Source organism: Diplotaxodon limnothrissa, linkage group LG17 (assembly GCF_057381915.1).
Source record: "Diplotaxodon limnothrissa isolate DT_005_m linkage group LG17, D_limnothrissa_male_GT1.1, whole genome shotgun sequence".
NCBI lineage: Eukaryota > Metazoa > Chordata > Actinopteri > Cichliformes > Cichlidae > Diplotaxodon > Diplotaxodon limnothrissa.
This window is the reverse complement of record NC_140612.1, coordinates 6,399,314-6,416,505: the sequence shown is the minus strand read 5'-3', so window position 1 is coordinate 6,416,505 and position 17,192 is coordinate 6,399,314. Positions and strand designations below refer to the sequence as shown.

Here is a 17,192-nt window from a genome sequence, read left to right as displayed (position 1 = left end):
TGTGTGCGCGCTGGCTTGTCAGAGTGTGCCGCCGCTATAAAAATGTCATACTCTTGCTCAAAAATGCGCCAATTTTCAGCAACATTACCATCGAAAACAAGCGGGTCGGGCCTCCTGAATCCTTCCGCCATGTTGTCTGCAGTCCGGATACAAAAAACGCACCCACAAAATAGACTTGAGACGGGGAAAAAAAAAAACACCGTCAACTACGAAGTACGTGTTCCGTCGCTTCTGACACCATGTTGTATGTTCACCAGTATGATAATGATGAAGCAGTAATCTCAGTTAACGTGGTTTTATTAACCAGCACAGCAGCAGAGAACTTACATGCTTGGATTCAATAATGGAATGGCGCCTATACCACTCAAAACATACACACACCTACACGGAGGTACGGCAAGCGGATTAGGACAAAATACCAAACTAACAGCAGGTTATCTACACACCTGACAGACTGATTCTGTTATATAAAGGATGTAATTATACAGTTTTGAAGGAATTTGCACATTTCAAATTTAGTCTTCTATTCAGCCTGGAGATGTAATCGCCCCTGGTTGTTGTTTTTGTGTCTGTTAAACTGATGCAAAGTCACGCTGGAGTCAAAAGTACTGCGTGCATACTCTCACAGATTATTTAGCAGTGACTGGGTGCATCAGCTACAGGTGAATATCACCTTACGGCAATTCAAAAGTAAATCTATTGCAACGTTAATTTTTAAACTGTGTTTCAGACTGTTTCACTAATGGAATTTTCCAAGCTGGAAACGCAACAAAACCCAGGTTGTTGGTCCTGGTTATGATTATTTAAGATTGGCAATGGTTAAAACAAGAGTGTGCAGTGGTAGACACTGCTGTACATCCTGCCTGTTGGTGTGCAGGGTGCTTCTGCTGGAGCCCAGTACAAGAGGCCATTTAGCTTTTTATGTCTAAGAGCTTCTCGGCAAGCGTTCACATTTCTCTGCAGTTGCTTTGCTTATGTTGCCGTGACGATGCATTTTAAGTACCGTGCAGTTTTCTGACATTAACTCAAAGCCTGATTGTGGATGTCTTAGAAGTGTAGACTTATACTTCGCCGCCATTGTGCAGGTGCTTCAGCACATTTTAATTTATAATATCTCAAGTGGGGAAACGCCACACGAACCAACTCAAACAAAAATAATGGCTGTTTTTAAATGACGGTTTCACCCTGTGATGGCAGGAGTCTGTTGCTGTGTTGAGTGGGAGTGGCTGCGGGCTCGGTGAGGGGAAAAATAACCTCAAATTTGAGCCCTGTCGCTTCAGGGCCGGAGACAAGCAGAGACGGGTGGGTGTGAAAAGGGGGAGGGAGGCGGGGTCACCCTGGCTGACAGCAGAATCTGTCCTGTCTCGGGGCAAGCCACCTGCTTCCTTCAGCCCACTGGTTCTGCGCTGGCCGAGATCAAATTAGTCAGCTTATCAAGGAAGAAAAAGTGAAGTGAAGAAATGGACAGAGGCAGACGGCTAAATATCGTCGTTCTGTCCTCGAAACGCAGCTTCAGTCAAGAATGCTTGAACCCGTGCGTTTGGTTGATAAATATGCATTAACACCTTTAAGCTGACAAAAATGGCATTAAATGAACTAAACACCAGTTCAAACATAAGATTCTTACTGTTGTGATAAGCACAGGATTCCTCTCTTGTTCATTAACCGAGGACTTCAACGCGTAAACAAGGACATTAGCTAAAGTTTTCCCGACAAATTAGTTTTACTTGAAATCAAACATTTTGATTCAGATTCATTCTGTTTGATTGTGTAAAGAAGACATAAAAGTAACATGAAAGCGACATGGAAACCCCCAAGTTGCACATGAAATGAAAGCACAGTATCTTTTCATTGCAGCACATTAAGGCTTAATAGGTGATTCGAGGTGTTAAAAGAATCTGTTTTTTTCAGGCGATCCCGTGCAGTGGTGATGAATGCTTATCGTGTGTGACTCTTTAGCTCACCCACTGAAATCAGCCACTTTAACTCCTCTCCCTTGAAGGCTTCTGTCCCCCCCCCCGATTGGCTGCCTCTCACAAACAGATGCTTTGAACAGCAAGTGGGTGGGGCTTTAAGATATCCCCTCTCTTTGAACTTGCATGCATCCAAAAGTAGATCAAACCAAGCATTTAGAGCTGAGGCCTGAGCTGTTGTGCACAAACGTTTCAACTTTGACTAAGTTTAATATGATATTAATGTTTTAAAAAAATGCTTCATAGGCTTCTTGCTTAGTCAGTACCAATAAAAAAAAATTCTTACTAACTATTCATGATGTGCTGGGAAGCATCATCAGTGAGCCTGGGTTCACTGGGGGGTTTCTGTGGCTCAACTTCACTCCCAGCCTTGTCCTAAAGCCGTGCCGTGCCGTGCCGTGCCATTCTCATTTGCTGTTAGCGACGGGTAAAGGGGAGGGTGATCTGCTGCCTGGTGACGTTACCTGGATCCGAGGCTACAGGTGCTACCGGGAGGGACAGAGGTCTGTGGGTTGTGTCCTGGCATTCCTGTGCGCTGCTCTCGTCTCTCCTTGTCCTGACATTTCACTCTGACCCGGTGGATTTTCTGGCACACTTGGCCGCAGATAAATCTTGTTTCATGGGTCATGGATATTTTTTCTTCTTTAAATCAATTCTAGGTAAATGTCCAGTTTACCTCTGTACCCTTCTCTGTCCCAGCTATACAAGTTATGCCTCTCGAAATGGTTGTTTTTTGATGAGTTCGGACAGATCTGGGAAATCGGCATTTTCTTACAACACTCCTGGGACATGGAGTTATTAAACCATGCCTCTATTAGCAAAATTAAAAGCAGATGTGCAGTGAAGGAGACTTGTAGGTGTTTCTTTTGAGAAGCCACTGAATTTTTAAGAATTTAGTCATGGGTGTTTTTATATTGTGTATTATTTTGTCGATCTCATGTTTTATTTGTAGCACTTTTGGGACGTTTGTCTTTTCTTGTAAAGGAACCTTTGATCTCAATGGGACTTGCCAGTAAAATAAAGGTTAGAGATCTCACCCAAACCCAAGTCAGCTGGAACTGGCTGTGCCACTGAACTGAGCTGGATGAGCAGATAAGAGAATGGATGGAGAACGCAGCTATTTACATACACTCATCTATTGAGGAGTGCAAATAAAAAAAATTCTCAACAACTTCCATTTGTGTGCTGCACTTCCACATTAAGAGTTTGGCAGCCAGTGCACTGTGCACCTCTTTGATCACGTGCCTGCGGCAGCTGAGGTTGATGATGGGCTTGAATCCCTGAGCCTGCTGTGCTGCTTCCCTGCATCAGCTGTCTCTACTCAACTGGAAGTAAGAAAGCATCCAAAGAAGGCAAAAAAAGCAAAAGGGAATAATGAAGACATAGAGTGAACACTTACAGTGGGGCAAAAAAGTATTTAGTCAGCCACCGATTGTGCAAGTTCCCCCACTTAAAATGATGACAGAGGTCAGTAATTTGCACCAGAGGTACACTTCAACTGTGAGAGACAGAATGTGAAAAAAAAATCCATGAATGCACATGGTAGGATTTGTAAAGAATTTATTCGTAAATCAGGGTGGAAAATAAGTATTTGGTCACCTCAAACAAGGAAAATCTCTGGCTCTCACAGACCTGTAACGTCTTCTGTAAGAAGCTTTTCTGTCCCCCACTCGTTACCTGTATGAATGGCACCTGTTTGAACTCATCATCTGTATAAAAGACACCTGTCCACAGCCTCAAACAGTCAGACTCCAAACTCCGCCATGGCCAAGACCAAAGAGCTTTCGAAGGACACCAGGAAAAGTATTGTAGACCTGCACCAGACTGGGAAGAGTGAATCTACAATAGGCAAGCAGCTTGGTGTGAAAAAATCAACTGTGGGAGCAATCATCAGAAAATGGAAGACATACAAGACCACTGATAATCTCCCTCGATCTGGGGCTCCACGCAAGATCTCATCCCGTGGGGTCAAAATGATCATGAGAACGGTGAGCAAAGATCCCAGAACCACACGGGGGGACCTGGTGAATGACCTGCAGAGAGCTGGGACCAAAGGTCACCATCCGTAACACACTACAACGGCAGGGAATCAAATCCCGCAGTGCCAGATGTGTTCCGCTGCTGAAGCCAGTGCATGTCCAGGCCCGTCTGAAGTTTGCCAGAGAGCACATGGATGATACAGCAGAGGATTGGGAGAATGTCATGTGGTCAGATGAAACCAAAGTAGAACTTTTTGGTATAAACTCAACTCGTCGTGTTTGGACGAAGAAGAATACTGAGTTGCATCCCAAGAACACCATACCTACTGTGAAGCATGGGGGTGGAAACATCATGCTATGGGGCTGTTTTTCTGCCAAGGGGACAGGACGACTGATCCGTGTTAAGGACAGAATGAATGGGGCCATGTATCGTGAGATTTTGAGCCAAAACCTCCTTCCATCAGTGAGAACTTTGAAGATGAAACGAGGCTGGGTCTTCCAACATGACAATGATCCAAAACACACCGCCCGGGCAACAAAGGAGTGGCTCTGTAAGAAGCATTTGAAAGTCCTGGAGTGGCCTAGCCAGTCTCCAGACCTCAACCCCATAGAAAATCTGTGGCGGGAGTTGAAAGTCCATGTTGCTCGGCGACAGCCCCAAAACATCACTGCTCTCGAGAAGATCTGCATGGAGGAATGGGCCAAAATACCAGCTACTGTGTGTGCAAACCTGGTAAAGACCTATAGTAAACGTTTGACCTCTGTTATTGCCAACAAAGGTTATGTTACAAAGTACTGAGTTGTATTTTTGTTATTGACCAAATACTTATTTTCCACCCTGATTTACGAATAAATTCTTTACAAATCCTACCATGTGGATTCATGGATTTTTTTTTCACATTCTGTCTCTCACAGTTGAAGTGTACCTCTGGTGCAAATTACCGACCTCTGTCATCATTTTAGGTGGGGGAACTTGCACAATCGGTGGCTGACTAAATACTTTTTTGCCCCACTGTATCTTTTTTTTGTCTTACAAATGTGGAGGGGGGTGGGGGAAGAGGTTATATTGAGAAATAAAATTTGAGATTCTCTTTTTTTTGGTTGTTTTTCCCTAAAGGGTAACATTAATTTGGCATGGAATTTTGACTGGGGCTAAAGTTTTGTCCAGCGCCAAAAAAGAAAGGATTTTAAGTAGATGGGGTGGAAAGGCTGGATGTAGAGGGGAAAGGGAAAAAAGGGTGAACGTGAATTGAAGGAGGAAACTTGTTAAACCAAAGGAATTTGAGCAGTGCCAGTGCAGTGTGACTGTGTAGAACTAGCATCCAGAACAAGGTGTGGAAACTCAAAGAGTGTGTTTGAGAGGCTCAAAGAAAAAGAGAAGTGTGCACTCGTGTGTATTTATGCCTGTCTGCTAACAATATGTGAGTTTGCATGTTTTCTAAGAAGCTCTCCTGGCAGCCATTTGATGGGCCAGTGAACCGTGCTGTGCATGGTTTGAGCCACCTGTCTCGCACACACACCCACACACACACATCTCCGACCAGATATGGAAAACAAAGTATTTGAGATGTGTTAGACATGCCCCATTTTTAATTTCCCCCAAAGAGCCTGTGTTGTAGCCGGATGCAGCCGTTACAGTAGACACGGGCAAAGTTTACGCTCACACCTCAGCGCCAAAGTTTTAGCGTTTCCGATTACAGCTCCAGTAATGTGACTGGTAATCACGCTGTCATTGTAATGATAACACACGAGTGTGGGAGCACCTCTCTGTTTGCTTCCTGGGCTTCAACCCCTCTCCTCTCTGTGGCATAAATCACGCAGTCACTGCCGGTAAGCTGGCCAGGCAGAGCGCGTTTGTCCCCCTAATCCCTCAATCTCTCTGTCACACAGACACGCCAAGTTGAAGCGATGTCCCACTGCTACTTTACCCGAGTGGTCCTGTTTGTGTTTTTAAGCCTTCTCATTTATGATGACAGGTGTCACAGTAAACACATTTTTCTCTTGTCATTCCTCGTCTGACGAGTAAAAATCGTTCTACTCTGGTACTCTGACCTTTGTGTTTTCCATTATCTTTCATACTTTCCCCTGTATAGAACCTTCTGTACAGCGACTTTCAGATTGTAACAGGACAACTGGAAACACCTAAACCGACAGATGAAAGCAGTAGAAGGGTTCGCCCAGACAAACCCAGGGAAGCAATTTGCCGTCTGCTAGCTCTTTACATTGGGATTGATTGAAGGTGAGATTTAAAGGACAGTAGCTGACAAAAACAGTGATGAAGCATGCCATTTCACATTACGGACATCACAGTAATATAGCGCTTGTGACACTTGTGATTAATCCACAATGTGAAATGATTTCTCTGAGCCTGCCTCCTGGGACATTGAAGCGGTTAGTGTCAGCCACAGAAGTGCTGCTGAGGATTCGGTGTCTTGTTTAAAGTCACCGAAGCTAAATTGGAGTAATCTGTTTGAAGACGGGCCGCTTTGACTGTTTCCACAAACTGTGGTGCTGAAAAAGCCCAAAGCATATGTTAGGCATCAAAGCGATGAAAGGATATTTTAGAATAATTATGTGCCGTTAATGCTGGGAAATGAGACAGTTTCTTGTTTTTCCTTCCTGTTTCACAAACCCTCTGGAACAGGGGATTCAAACAGAAGGTCCGGGGGCCAAAATCGACCCAGCGGGGACTCCAGTCCGGCCCACTGGGCAGCTCACAAACAATGTGAGAGAAGATCTAAATTTTTTGGGCTTCTAAGTGTAGTTTTCACAAGTTTTTCAGCTTTACTACTGATAAAGACCTCCCCCATGGCCATTTATATTACAGCAAAGTAATTAGTAATAGTTAAATGACAGAAATGTTCCTGTTTTTTCACTAATATAGAAAGTTCTTAATGTACAATAATGAAAAAATTAAGAAAAAGCTTTGTTTTATTATTACAGGACAGTCGTATCGATGAGAAATCAGAACTTTTACTGCAATCTGTTTCTTACAATTTATGCCCAAAAAGTTACAGTGACAGATTTCTTTGATGTACCAGAGCGGCATCTCTTTGTTATGCAGAAAAGTAGATAACCCCTTTAAAAGAAGATATCAATGGTCCAGCCCATTCGAGGTTAAAGTGGGCCGTATGTGGCCCACAGTGTACAATGAGTATGACATACCTGCTATAGAAACTACTGACTGGATCGACTAGTCTGCTGGTTTGATGCTCCTGGTTGTATGAGATGTTAAAATGGGAAGGTATGCCTGTAAGCCTACACCCCGTTCACGGCACACAATAGATAAGCAACAACATTTACTCGTATCTTGGCGAGCACCAGTTTGAGTAGCTTGAAATGAACGTCATGTAGATTGATCTGCGGTGATGGGCGGTGTGCTTCATTTTGTGCCGGAGCTGTTGATCAGCGAACGCAGCTGGAACATACAGAGTGCGGTGCCCACAGGTGTGTAGATGATTATCAGCTGTTTCAGGTGGTGCTTGTCATTTCATTTTCCCTTTAATAGTATTCAGACGGCGCTGCTATCAAATTCTTTATCTAGCTCTTTCTCTCAGGGCACTTTGCTTTAATGCTCCACCAAGTGTACACCCACACATGCACTTACTGATTTGGCCGTGGGCTTGAAGCAAGTGCTGGGTACTGACTGGACTTGCTGGAAATGTCAGCGTTTTAAAGTGTTCAAACATGCACAGGGAACATTACAGCGCTGATTGAAGTGGATGGCATGTTTTGTTGGATGTAAAGAAACTGGTTGACTTTGTTGATCTTTGTAGTAGTAGTAAGAAGAAGAACACAGTGTAGCTGAGTGGGACTGTTAAAATCAGGATTATTTGTGGCTAGCAGCTGAAAAGTTTGGTTTTAGGTGACTTTGCGTCTTTGTTGTGCCGTTTAATTTTAAACTGTAGAGTCGAACTAAAATGTACACTGAAGTATATCGCACAGAAACTCACAACATTGAAATAAAGTGTAACTGATGAGAGAGCCCACTACAGCAGTCCAACAGAACACTGTTAGACTTTCAACATGACATTTCAGAAATGATGTGGAAACCTTTGCAAGTGTATCAGTTTTCTTTGTCACTCCTTTTGCTGCTATTTTTCTTTTCAGACAGTACAATATGGAAAATTTGCTAGAGGTGTTTTTCTTTTGTTGGTGATACGTTTATATTGAGGACGTCACCAGAAAACGCAATAGTGCTTCTTTTTTTGTTTGGATTTTTGTTCTTTTTTTTGGTAGTCTGTAGGCAGTGTATGCTCTAGGACAGAAATTCTTTATGAATGGAATCTGTCCTTACTCACGTCAACCACTGGAAAAACTACAAAAAGATGACGCCTAGTCCAGCTGCTGTGATGTCTCCGACCCATGTTGTTGTAAGAAGGGCAATAACAACTTGATATGGAGGTACTTTGCATCGTTATCTTGAAATACATGTCATCAGTTTTTTTTTTAAGACCGATGGCATTTTTGTTGTGAAATCAACCATGTTCTTAGGCATGGGTGTCAAACATGAGGCCCGGGGGTCGTTAAGGAGGAATATATATACATACATACATGATTAAAGTAAGATGATAATTAATGTAGCTAACTGTGTAGTAATGTTAGGATGGTTGCCAAGTAACCTACTAACAATTCAGTTTGTGCCCATATTAAGATTTCAAATAAACCATAACCATGTCAGGGAGTTTTAAACAACTTTTTAATAAAATAGTTTATATTTAACTACATGAGATAATTGTCTTGCTTTGACTTTGAGCTTGGAATTGAGAATTATGTATTTCCACTGTACCCACTACTACATTTTTTTGGCATGGTGATATGGTAAAATAGTAAATGGACCGGTACATTTATAGTGTTTTTCTACTTTATTTCAGCACTTAAAGTGCTTTCTTACAATGAGCTTAATTAAGTGTCCTTTTAGAGTGCTTTTAATCCAACATTCACACACTCATCAGAGGCAACTTGGGGCTCAGTACCTTGCCCAAGGATACGTTGAACTGCAGAATAGTAGACAACTCGCTCTATTTCTTGAGTCGCTCTGTATCCCAGTAACTGGACTAACATAAATGAAGATAAGAAGGATTATTTTTAATACTTGGATGCAAATATGCTTGAACTTTGGAACCCTAGGAGATGACAAAATACAGAGTTTTCTCCTTGAAGAGCATCTGCCAGGCATCTAAAGTGAGAAGAGTCGGGCCAGTAGATTCACTTCCAAGCTAAACCATGTTTAGTTTCAGCTGTGATTCTTTCTGCCTCCAATTATCTGTACAGGCTCAATTAGGCGGAGGGCAGGTGACCGTCTCAGCCATTTGACATTTTGTTAGTTTGCCTTGAGAAGACCTTGGCTTTATTTTACAGTATGCTTTAGTTCACTATTCATCTGTGCCATGAAGTGCTTTCCTGTTAGTTTAACAACATTTGAAATAATCTGAGCAGCATTCCTTTATATGCTTAAGAATCCACCCTGCTACCCAGTTCCATTGGAAGTCGTGCATGGACATGTCATTACACTGTGTGTCCACAGACTTTGGATCACAAGCCTTTCCTCTCCTTTTCCATATTCTTCTCTTCACATCATGTGGGAACAATTCATGGTTTAATTTGCTCAAAGGGTCTTGTTCCAGAAGTGGGGAAAAAATCAAAATGAGTCTTTCTGTTCTTGAGGATTACTAGTGATTTCCATATTGAGGTAAACCATCTCTATTCACTAGGGCTGTCCTGAATGCCATGTTTGAGCTCTGATGAAGTAATAATAATAATAATAATGATGATAATCAACAGGGAATAGTCAAAGCTTCCTCGCTAAAAATCTAACAGCAGATGGACTCTGATATGCGCATCCAATTGCCGAGCACACACTGAATAGCCCAAAGGCGGGCAGTTTAATAAGGAATTCTATTTTGTCTTGCATTCTTGATGAAGTGCAAGACAAAAAATATTGAAATTGTGAATCCTCCATTAGACAGAATAATACAAATTTATTCAGCCGTACTGCCAATCCGGTCTGTAGGTTTGCCTGTCTGTGTCTCTGTACTGAGCCCAGTGGCTGTTTTGAAACACGTACAGAAGTGCTAATTAGAAAGCTGTTGAAATAGCGTAGTGGAACTCTCAATGAAACAAAGAGCAACATTATTGAACAGCATGATTGGAAGTAGAGATCATTAAAACATGGAATGTAAAAGGAAATGGGGTGAAACAAACTGGAATTTCATAAAATAAAAAAAGGAGCAGCCTGGTGTGCTCAACTGGTAAATTGTACGGCTAAGACGGGAGGCTGGATTGTTTGTGCTCCTAAAAATAGTCTTTAAATGTCTTGTGATGTGCCAGTGCTGTGAGAAACAAACTTTCAGCTCAATTTAAGTACAGAATAGCAGAGGGCCATGCAATAAAATGGCTTTGGAGAAAGATGGTCACTGAGTGGTGTAATTTAGCCATGTCTCAGTGTCACAAAGTGCACCGCAGTGTCTGACCGTACGCTGTCCAGAGCAGTAACTACTAATGAATAACTTTTACATTTCACAGGATGCGGAGGCAAAGAAAAAGTCCCGTGTTTTTGTTACTTGTCATTTTTCTTCATCACATACACAGGGGTATTTCTAGCTTCAAGTTGGTGTTCCTCTTAATATAAGAGCTCTGCTTTTTTGTCAGAAACACGCCATTAATGCCAGACAAAGACCAAAAAGAGTAGAAGAAAAGCAACAATTGTGAGACAGAGCTTTAAGTGAATAGAAACATGCAAGCACTTAAACAAAGGACAAAGAAGTAGAGCTTTGGGAATCATTTGTTGAAATGATGACATATTTAGGTGGCTTTCCTGTTGAATTCCATGTTTATCTTGTTATTTAATTGCTTGTAACCGGTGTTGTAATGATATGCTTGTGTGTTGGCATTGTAATGCAAGAAAAAACAAAAAAAAATCTTTGTTTACCAGCTCGTTTTTGACTATAATTGAGTCCCTTGAAAGCATGATGCAGTCTTCATTTCCTGACAGCTGACGAAATATGCCGATGTGTATTTTTCCACTGCGTTTTCTAAAATACAATTTTATTTTTGTCAATTCTAATGAAGCAAACTCTCTTAATATGCTTAAGAAAAGGATATTTTTTAATTTCACAGTACAAACAGAAATAATCAAACAAGTTTAATTTGTTTAATTATTTAATTTCAGGTAGATTTTTTTACCCTTCAGTGTACTTTCAGAATAATGCTGCCAATACCCTGAAACCACTTCTGTCTTAAGCAAGACAGCTGAATCACCAAAAGTCCAAAGCAAAATACCTCTTTGTATATAGATTTTTATATCTCTCTTTGGCTCTTTCCCCCCTCTCTGTGATTATAGCTCGCTCTGCACTGATTTTAAGGGTGAGTGAGCTGACCCTCTGTGTGGGCTGCCTTGCATGGCCTTCGCTGATATAAAACATGGCTGTTCTTTGTTTTCTGTCTTTCAATGGAAGCACAAAAACTAACCAGCATTAAATGACAGGAAAGGAGAGCACGGCGTATAGGCAGCATTAGCAAAATAAAGAGCTGCTGTGTCCTTACAAATGCTTATCAATTCATGAAAGACTGTTGCCACTTTTGTGTTGTTGTTCATGCTCAAGCCCTTCTAAAAACCAGCTTGTATTGTTGACTATGCGTTTGAATAAAACTGGGTAGGAACATAAAAAGTAGAGGGAGAGAATACCTCCACGTTTATGTAGTGCCTCAGTATTGCTGCTCTTGGACAGGTATGATAGTGACTAAATCCACAAGGGTGCTTGTTGCATATCTTTAAAAGAAAAAATCAGTAAACTCTATCAGGAAGGCTAACAGAGTCAGCCGTGGACAGCAGAGGCTGTAACGTATTGTGTTATGATCTTTTTTTCTCTTTTACTTACCTTTATTACATCCTAGCACTAAAAAGACAAATAACACATTTTGCTGGAGAGTGGAATCTGCTTTTGTACTTTAGTATTAGTTTGTGCCCCTTGTGTAGTTGGATAGAGTGCTGATCTTTGTATTAGCCCAACACCAGATAGAATCATTTCTTTTTTAAGAATACACTCCCAAAAATAATAATAATAATAAACTTTATTTATAAAGCACACTTAAAAACCAAGGGTATTCCAAGGCGCTTAACAAGTAACATAGAGAATAAAAGGAAGATAATAGAAATAGGATGAAAGCAACTACTAGGTATTCAAGCAGGTAGCTGTCACTGATACATAGGAAAGCAACAGGTACAGAGCAAAGAAGAAATTAAATGAGCATAAAAGTGCATGATATAAAATCATGAAAGAAATATTAACTAGAAGGAAAGGCAAGATTGAATAAGTGGGTTTTTAGTCGTGATTTGAACAGTGCAATGGAATCAGATGCGCGGATGTCGAGAGGAAGGGTATTCCACAGTACCGGGGCAGCCAGAGCAAACGCACGGTCACCCCGGGACTTCAGCTGAGATCTAGGTTGGGTCAGAAGTAGTTGAGTGGCAGATCTGAGTGTTCTAGCAGGAGCATGTGGTTTGAGAAGTTCACTAAGATAACTCGGCGCTGATTTAATAATAGTTTTGAATGTAGGAGTAATATTTTAAATTGAATATGGTACTTTATGGGAAGTCAATGCAAGCTAGCTAGAACAGGAGTAATAGGGCAAAATTTCCTGGTACCAGTAAAGAGGCGGGCTGCTGCATTTTGGACTGTTTGCAGTCTAAGAAGAAGAGAAGAGGGAAGACCGTAGTACAAGGAGTTACAATAATCCAACCTGGAGGTCACAAAAGCGTGAATAAGCTTCTCCAGGTCCTTATGCGGAACATAATGCCCAGCCTTAGAGATAAGGCGCAGTTGGGGGAAGCTAGATATCACTACAGCAGACACTTGCTTATCGAGTTTTGAGCGAGCTATCCAGCAGTACACCCAAGTTACTGACATAGTAACAGGAAGAGCTAGCAAAGGAACCCAGAGCAGCACAGAGTTGGGCACGAGGGATTTTACTGTTAAAAACCACAATCTCAGTCTTCTTATCATTTAAAACAAGAGAATTACTCAGGAACCATTCTTTGACCTCCCGCATGCATTCTTGAAAGTAGTGCAGGGACACAGCAAGGTCATCAGTAAGTTCAAAATAGATCTGTATGTCATCAGCGTAACAGTGGAAGGCGATATTGTATTCTTCAAAGATTGCGCCTAGAGGGAGCAAATACAATGAGAAGAGAATAGGGCCTAAAACTGGTCCTTGAGGCACACCACAACAGACCGGAGCGGAGGAAGAGGAGAAGGTGCCCAAGTTAACTGAGAAGGATCTATCAGCGAGATATGATTTAAACCAGTCGAGGGCAGTGCCTCTAATACCCACAGTGTGCTCAAGTCTTAATAATAAAATGTTATGGTCCACCATATCAAAGGCTGAAGAGAGGTCCAGTAAAACTAGGACCATAGAGCATCCAGTATCAGTGATTACAAGAATATCATTAAGAACTCTAACCAACGCTGTTTCAGTGCTATGCAATGGCTTAACAGCAGATTGAAATTTCTCAGCAATATTGTTTGTGTCCAAGTACGCCTGGAGCTGGGAGAGAACTAGTCTCTCCAGGATCTTGGACAAGAACGAAAGCTTAGATATCGGTCTGTAGTTTGAAAGGTCATAACAGTCAGAGTTTCTTTTTTTAAGAATCGGGTGGACTACAGCATGCTTAAAAGTCAAAGGAACACAGCCTGAGAGCAAGGAAAAGTTCATAAGAAATAGGATACTGGGTCTGATTACATCAAAACAGTCCTTAGCTATGCGAGATGGAAGAATGTCAAGCACAGTATTAGTATTATTCATTTGAACAACACAAAAAACAACAATTACCTGTTTAAAAAAACAAATCCGTGCAAATATGGAAACTTCCCATCAAAGACATTTTTGCAGAGAAGTTTGTTCGATTGAAAAGTGAGTTTCAAGTAATCATGCTGACATTATCAGGGTTTTTTAAAGGGTGTAAGTGCTGTCTGAGCTCTTAGTTATTTTGAAAATTTGCGTTATTTTTAGTTGTTTTGTACCATTATCCCCACAACTTTGTTCAAAGCTTTGCTTTTGCTTTCTTGTGCAGCATCCATTCTTTCAGTTTCACCAGAAAAGCACAACATTAAATGAAAAAAGTTTTACTTCTGCTTATGCAAAGAATAAATCTTCATCTGTGGAGTAAAGGAGATTTTTTTTAATGGGGTTTCAGTTTATTTCAGTTGTTGGTATAACTAAGTTGTGTTAACATTGAGCCCTGTATCAATTATGACATTAGACTATATAATTATATATGACAAAAATTTACCTTTATCTGAGTCAATAGCTGTTACTAGACTAGAGTAGAGAAAGATGATGAGCATCTGTCACATGCTAATAATGCAAAGGTTTCTCTCACAGTTTGTGTATTGGAATGTAATAGCTTACTTTTCCATTTAAGATAGAACCTTTTTTCCCTTGTATATTCACTGCTTAAGTCTTTCATTGTGTTTGCATTTATTCTGATATTTTTCCAAAACAGTTTTTTAAGATCATTGTGGTTTACTGATACTACTTTGATTATTGTATAATCAAGAGTTTTGTAGTTTTTTTTCTCTATTCTTTTTACATTAATGACTTCTACCATTCTGTTTGACCAAATTGTCCCTTACTTTTTTTATAGGAAGTCCATGAAATTCTGAAAGAATATGAACTGAAGTACTGCTTTGTGGACCGCAACAAAGGAACAGGTAAAACTCAACTCTAACCTGACATACACACAAAGTCACACTTGTGTACTTGTGCTATTGAAGATCCTAACCACCTTAGGCTACGTTCACACTGCAGGCGAAAGCGCATCAAATCCGATTTTTTTACCCTATGCGACCCATATCCGATCATGGTATGACAGTGTGAACGGCACAAATCCGATATTTTCAAATCCGATCTGGGTCACTTTCGTATGTGGTACTGAATCCGATACATATCCGATGTTTTAGAAAGCGACTGCTGTTTGAACGGTCATGTCGCATTAAATCCGTCCTTTACGTCACTGACACGAGACAGATGCCAATTATCAGCGCCCGATAAGACATCGCGAACGCTTCCTGGCCATCCAGTGTAGATGTCAGTGAAACTGTTAGGAAGACAACGTTGGAGAAACGTAAACATTTTATTTGTACTGTATAATCTGCAGATTCTGACAGAAATCTGCAACTATCCTTTGAAGCACCGCTCCTCTCTAAAACAATAAGCAATAAGAGTAATTATTAGTTTATCTACATTATTATGTAAATAACAAAATAACTTAAAGCAAAAATTGGGAAACGTGAAGTCCAAAGTCTTTATATTAAGGGCCATCAGTCAAACAATACTGTTTGCTCTGGGTTCAAACAGAGCGCCTTGTGTGTGACGTCTTCTTTTGCGTATGCGGGCCGCTTTGAGCGTTCACACTAGAGCGCGTTTGCTGTCGCATTTTATTTTTAGTGTGAACACGCAGACAAAAAAAATCAAATTTGATCAAAAAATCGGAATTGAGCATCAAGACCTGCAGTGTGAACGTAGCCTTAGTTATCCCCTAATAATAACCACCCCAACTCAATGCTTAACTCTAACCTGTCCCTTAACTGCTATTTCAGGATGTAATGGGTGATGAAATTGTCCTGTGGCTGAAATTGTAAATGTTCATGTAAATGTACATGTACCCTAAACACACAGCTATCCCATATCTGTCACGGGTAATTTGTATTTATAGTTAGAATACACAACAGATGTGAGTACACCCCAGTGCATTATCACCAAAATATCAAATTTTGAAACTTGTATCACCTGTCACAGTGTAACTTTAACGCTTGCAAGTTCATTTCCAGAGTGTGTATTCGTGTGTAAAATGAAAAATTTATAGTTTAGATATACTTTTAAAAAATGACATGATCTCATTTCATCTGTCAATAAGATTTGAATATATAATTTGTTTCAACATCTCACGTCCTTTATTCTGTTGACTGAGTCAGTATTTTTTTTTCTGGAGAGATCTCGCTACTTTTCAGAGATCTTGGATGTGTGTTGCTCTTGGTTTCACATAAAAATACCTCAAAGGTGTTTGATTGGATTCAAGCCAGGCGAGATATTTTTCCAGGTCAGAGTTCTTACCTTCAGTCTTCTCTGACTGTGTCAGTGTGTTTTGAATCGTTATCTTGCTGGAACATTCTTCTTCTGCCAGAATTGTGGAGACTGGAAACCATCTTGTCAGATAGTATTTTGGTATATCCACAGACATTCACGCCGCCATCTATAAATGTCATCTACCCAACACCTTTTGCACTCAAGCAGCCCATGTCATTGCAAACCTACCGCTGTGCCTCACTATTGTGACTGTTTTTCACTATTGTAGTCCTGACCAAATTTATGCCAAAAATCCTGGACAAGTGTATCTTGGTCTCAGTGTGCTCCCAGTGTATTCTCAGTACCCATCAGGCTTCTTTTTATTTCTTAGAAAACATTAATCCTTTGGTTTTGTGCCAGAGAACCTGGGTTTCTTTCTTGAATGCCATCCCTAGTGTCTGGCTTTATTCACGGTCCATGGAACTGTCACAAAGAGTTCACTGATATCCGCTGATAACCTACATGTGAAGTCTACAGCGCTCGCCATCTGTATTCCACAACTAGATTGTACATTACAGTATTTATAGCATCATGATAGGACGACGTCAATGCAGCAGCCCTGTTTAGTTGTACTTTGAGTTATTCCCTGACTATTGATTGTTAAACAATCATTTGTCTGGAAAGCCTTTTCCATATGAGCCGTGGAGTTTGCACATTCTCCTTGTGCCTTGCATGGATTCTCCCCAGTTAGTTTCTGCTTCTTCCTACACTTCAAACAAATGCTTGTTAGATTGATCTGTGATTATAAACTGGCCATAGGTGTGAATGGGAGCATCAGTGATTGTGTCTCTCTGTGTTAGCCCTGTGATAGCTCTGGCAACCTGTCCAGGGTGTACCCCAGTGAGAGCTGTGATAGGCACCAACCCTCCCTGCAGTCAAGAACATTCATGGATATCTGATTTCAGCAACTGAACTAACTAGTTCTGTTTCACAGGTTTACGTGTGTGTGTGGGTGTAGGGGTGTGTGCGTGTGTTAAACTTGAAAACAAGCTTGGGGATTGTCCATAGATTAGTTGCTATTACTATCATTCAGTTAATGATTTGGGGGTTTTATGTTCAAAACTGTTATTTTACCAAGTATTAACTGATTAAACCTCAACCACTACATGTCTAA

The 17,192-nt window shown here is 40.9% G+C and overlaps 1 protein-coding gene across 1 annotated transcript in view; it reads left to right on the top strand.

Moving 5' to 3' along the window:
- The window catches only part of raver2 (ribonucleoprotein, PTB-binding 2), a 98,227-nt gene that overhangs the window by 11,329 nt on the left and 69,706 nt on the right, over nucleotides 1-17,192 (top strand). The window contains exon 2 of the mRNA XM_085375846.1: nucleotides 14,598-14,664. Within this exon, the coding sequence (XP_085231972.1) occupies nucleotides 14,598-14,664 (67 nt within the window). The remainder of the gene's footprint in view (nucleotides 1-14,597; nucleotides 14,665-17,192) is intronic.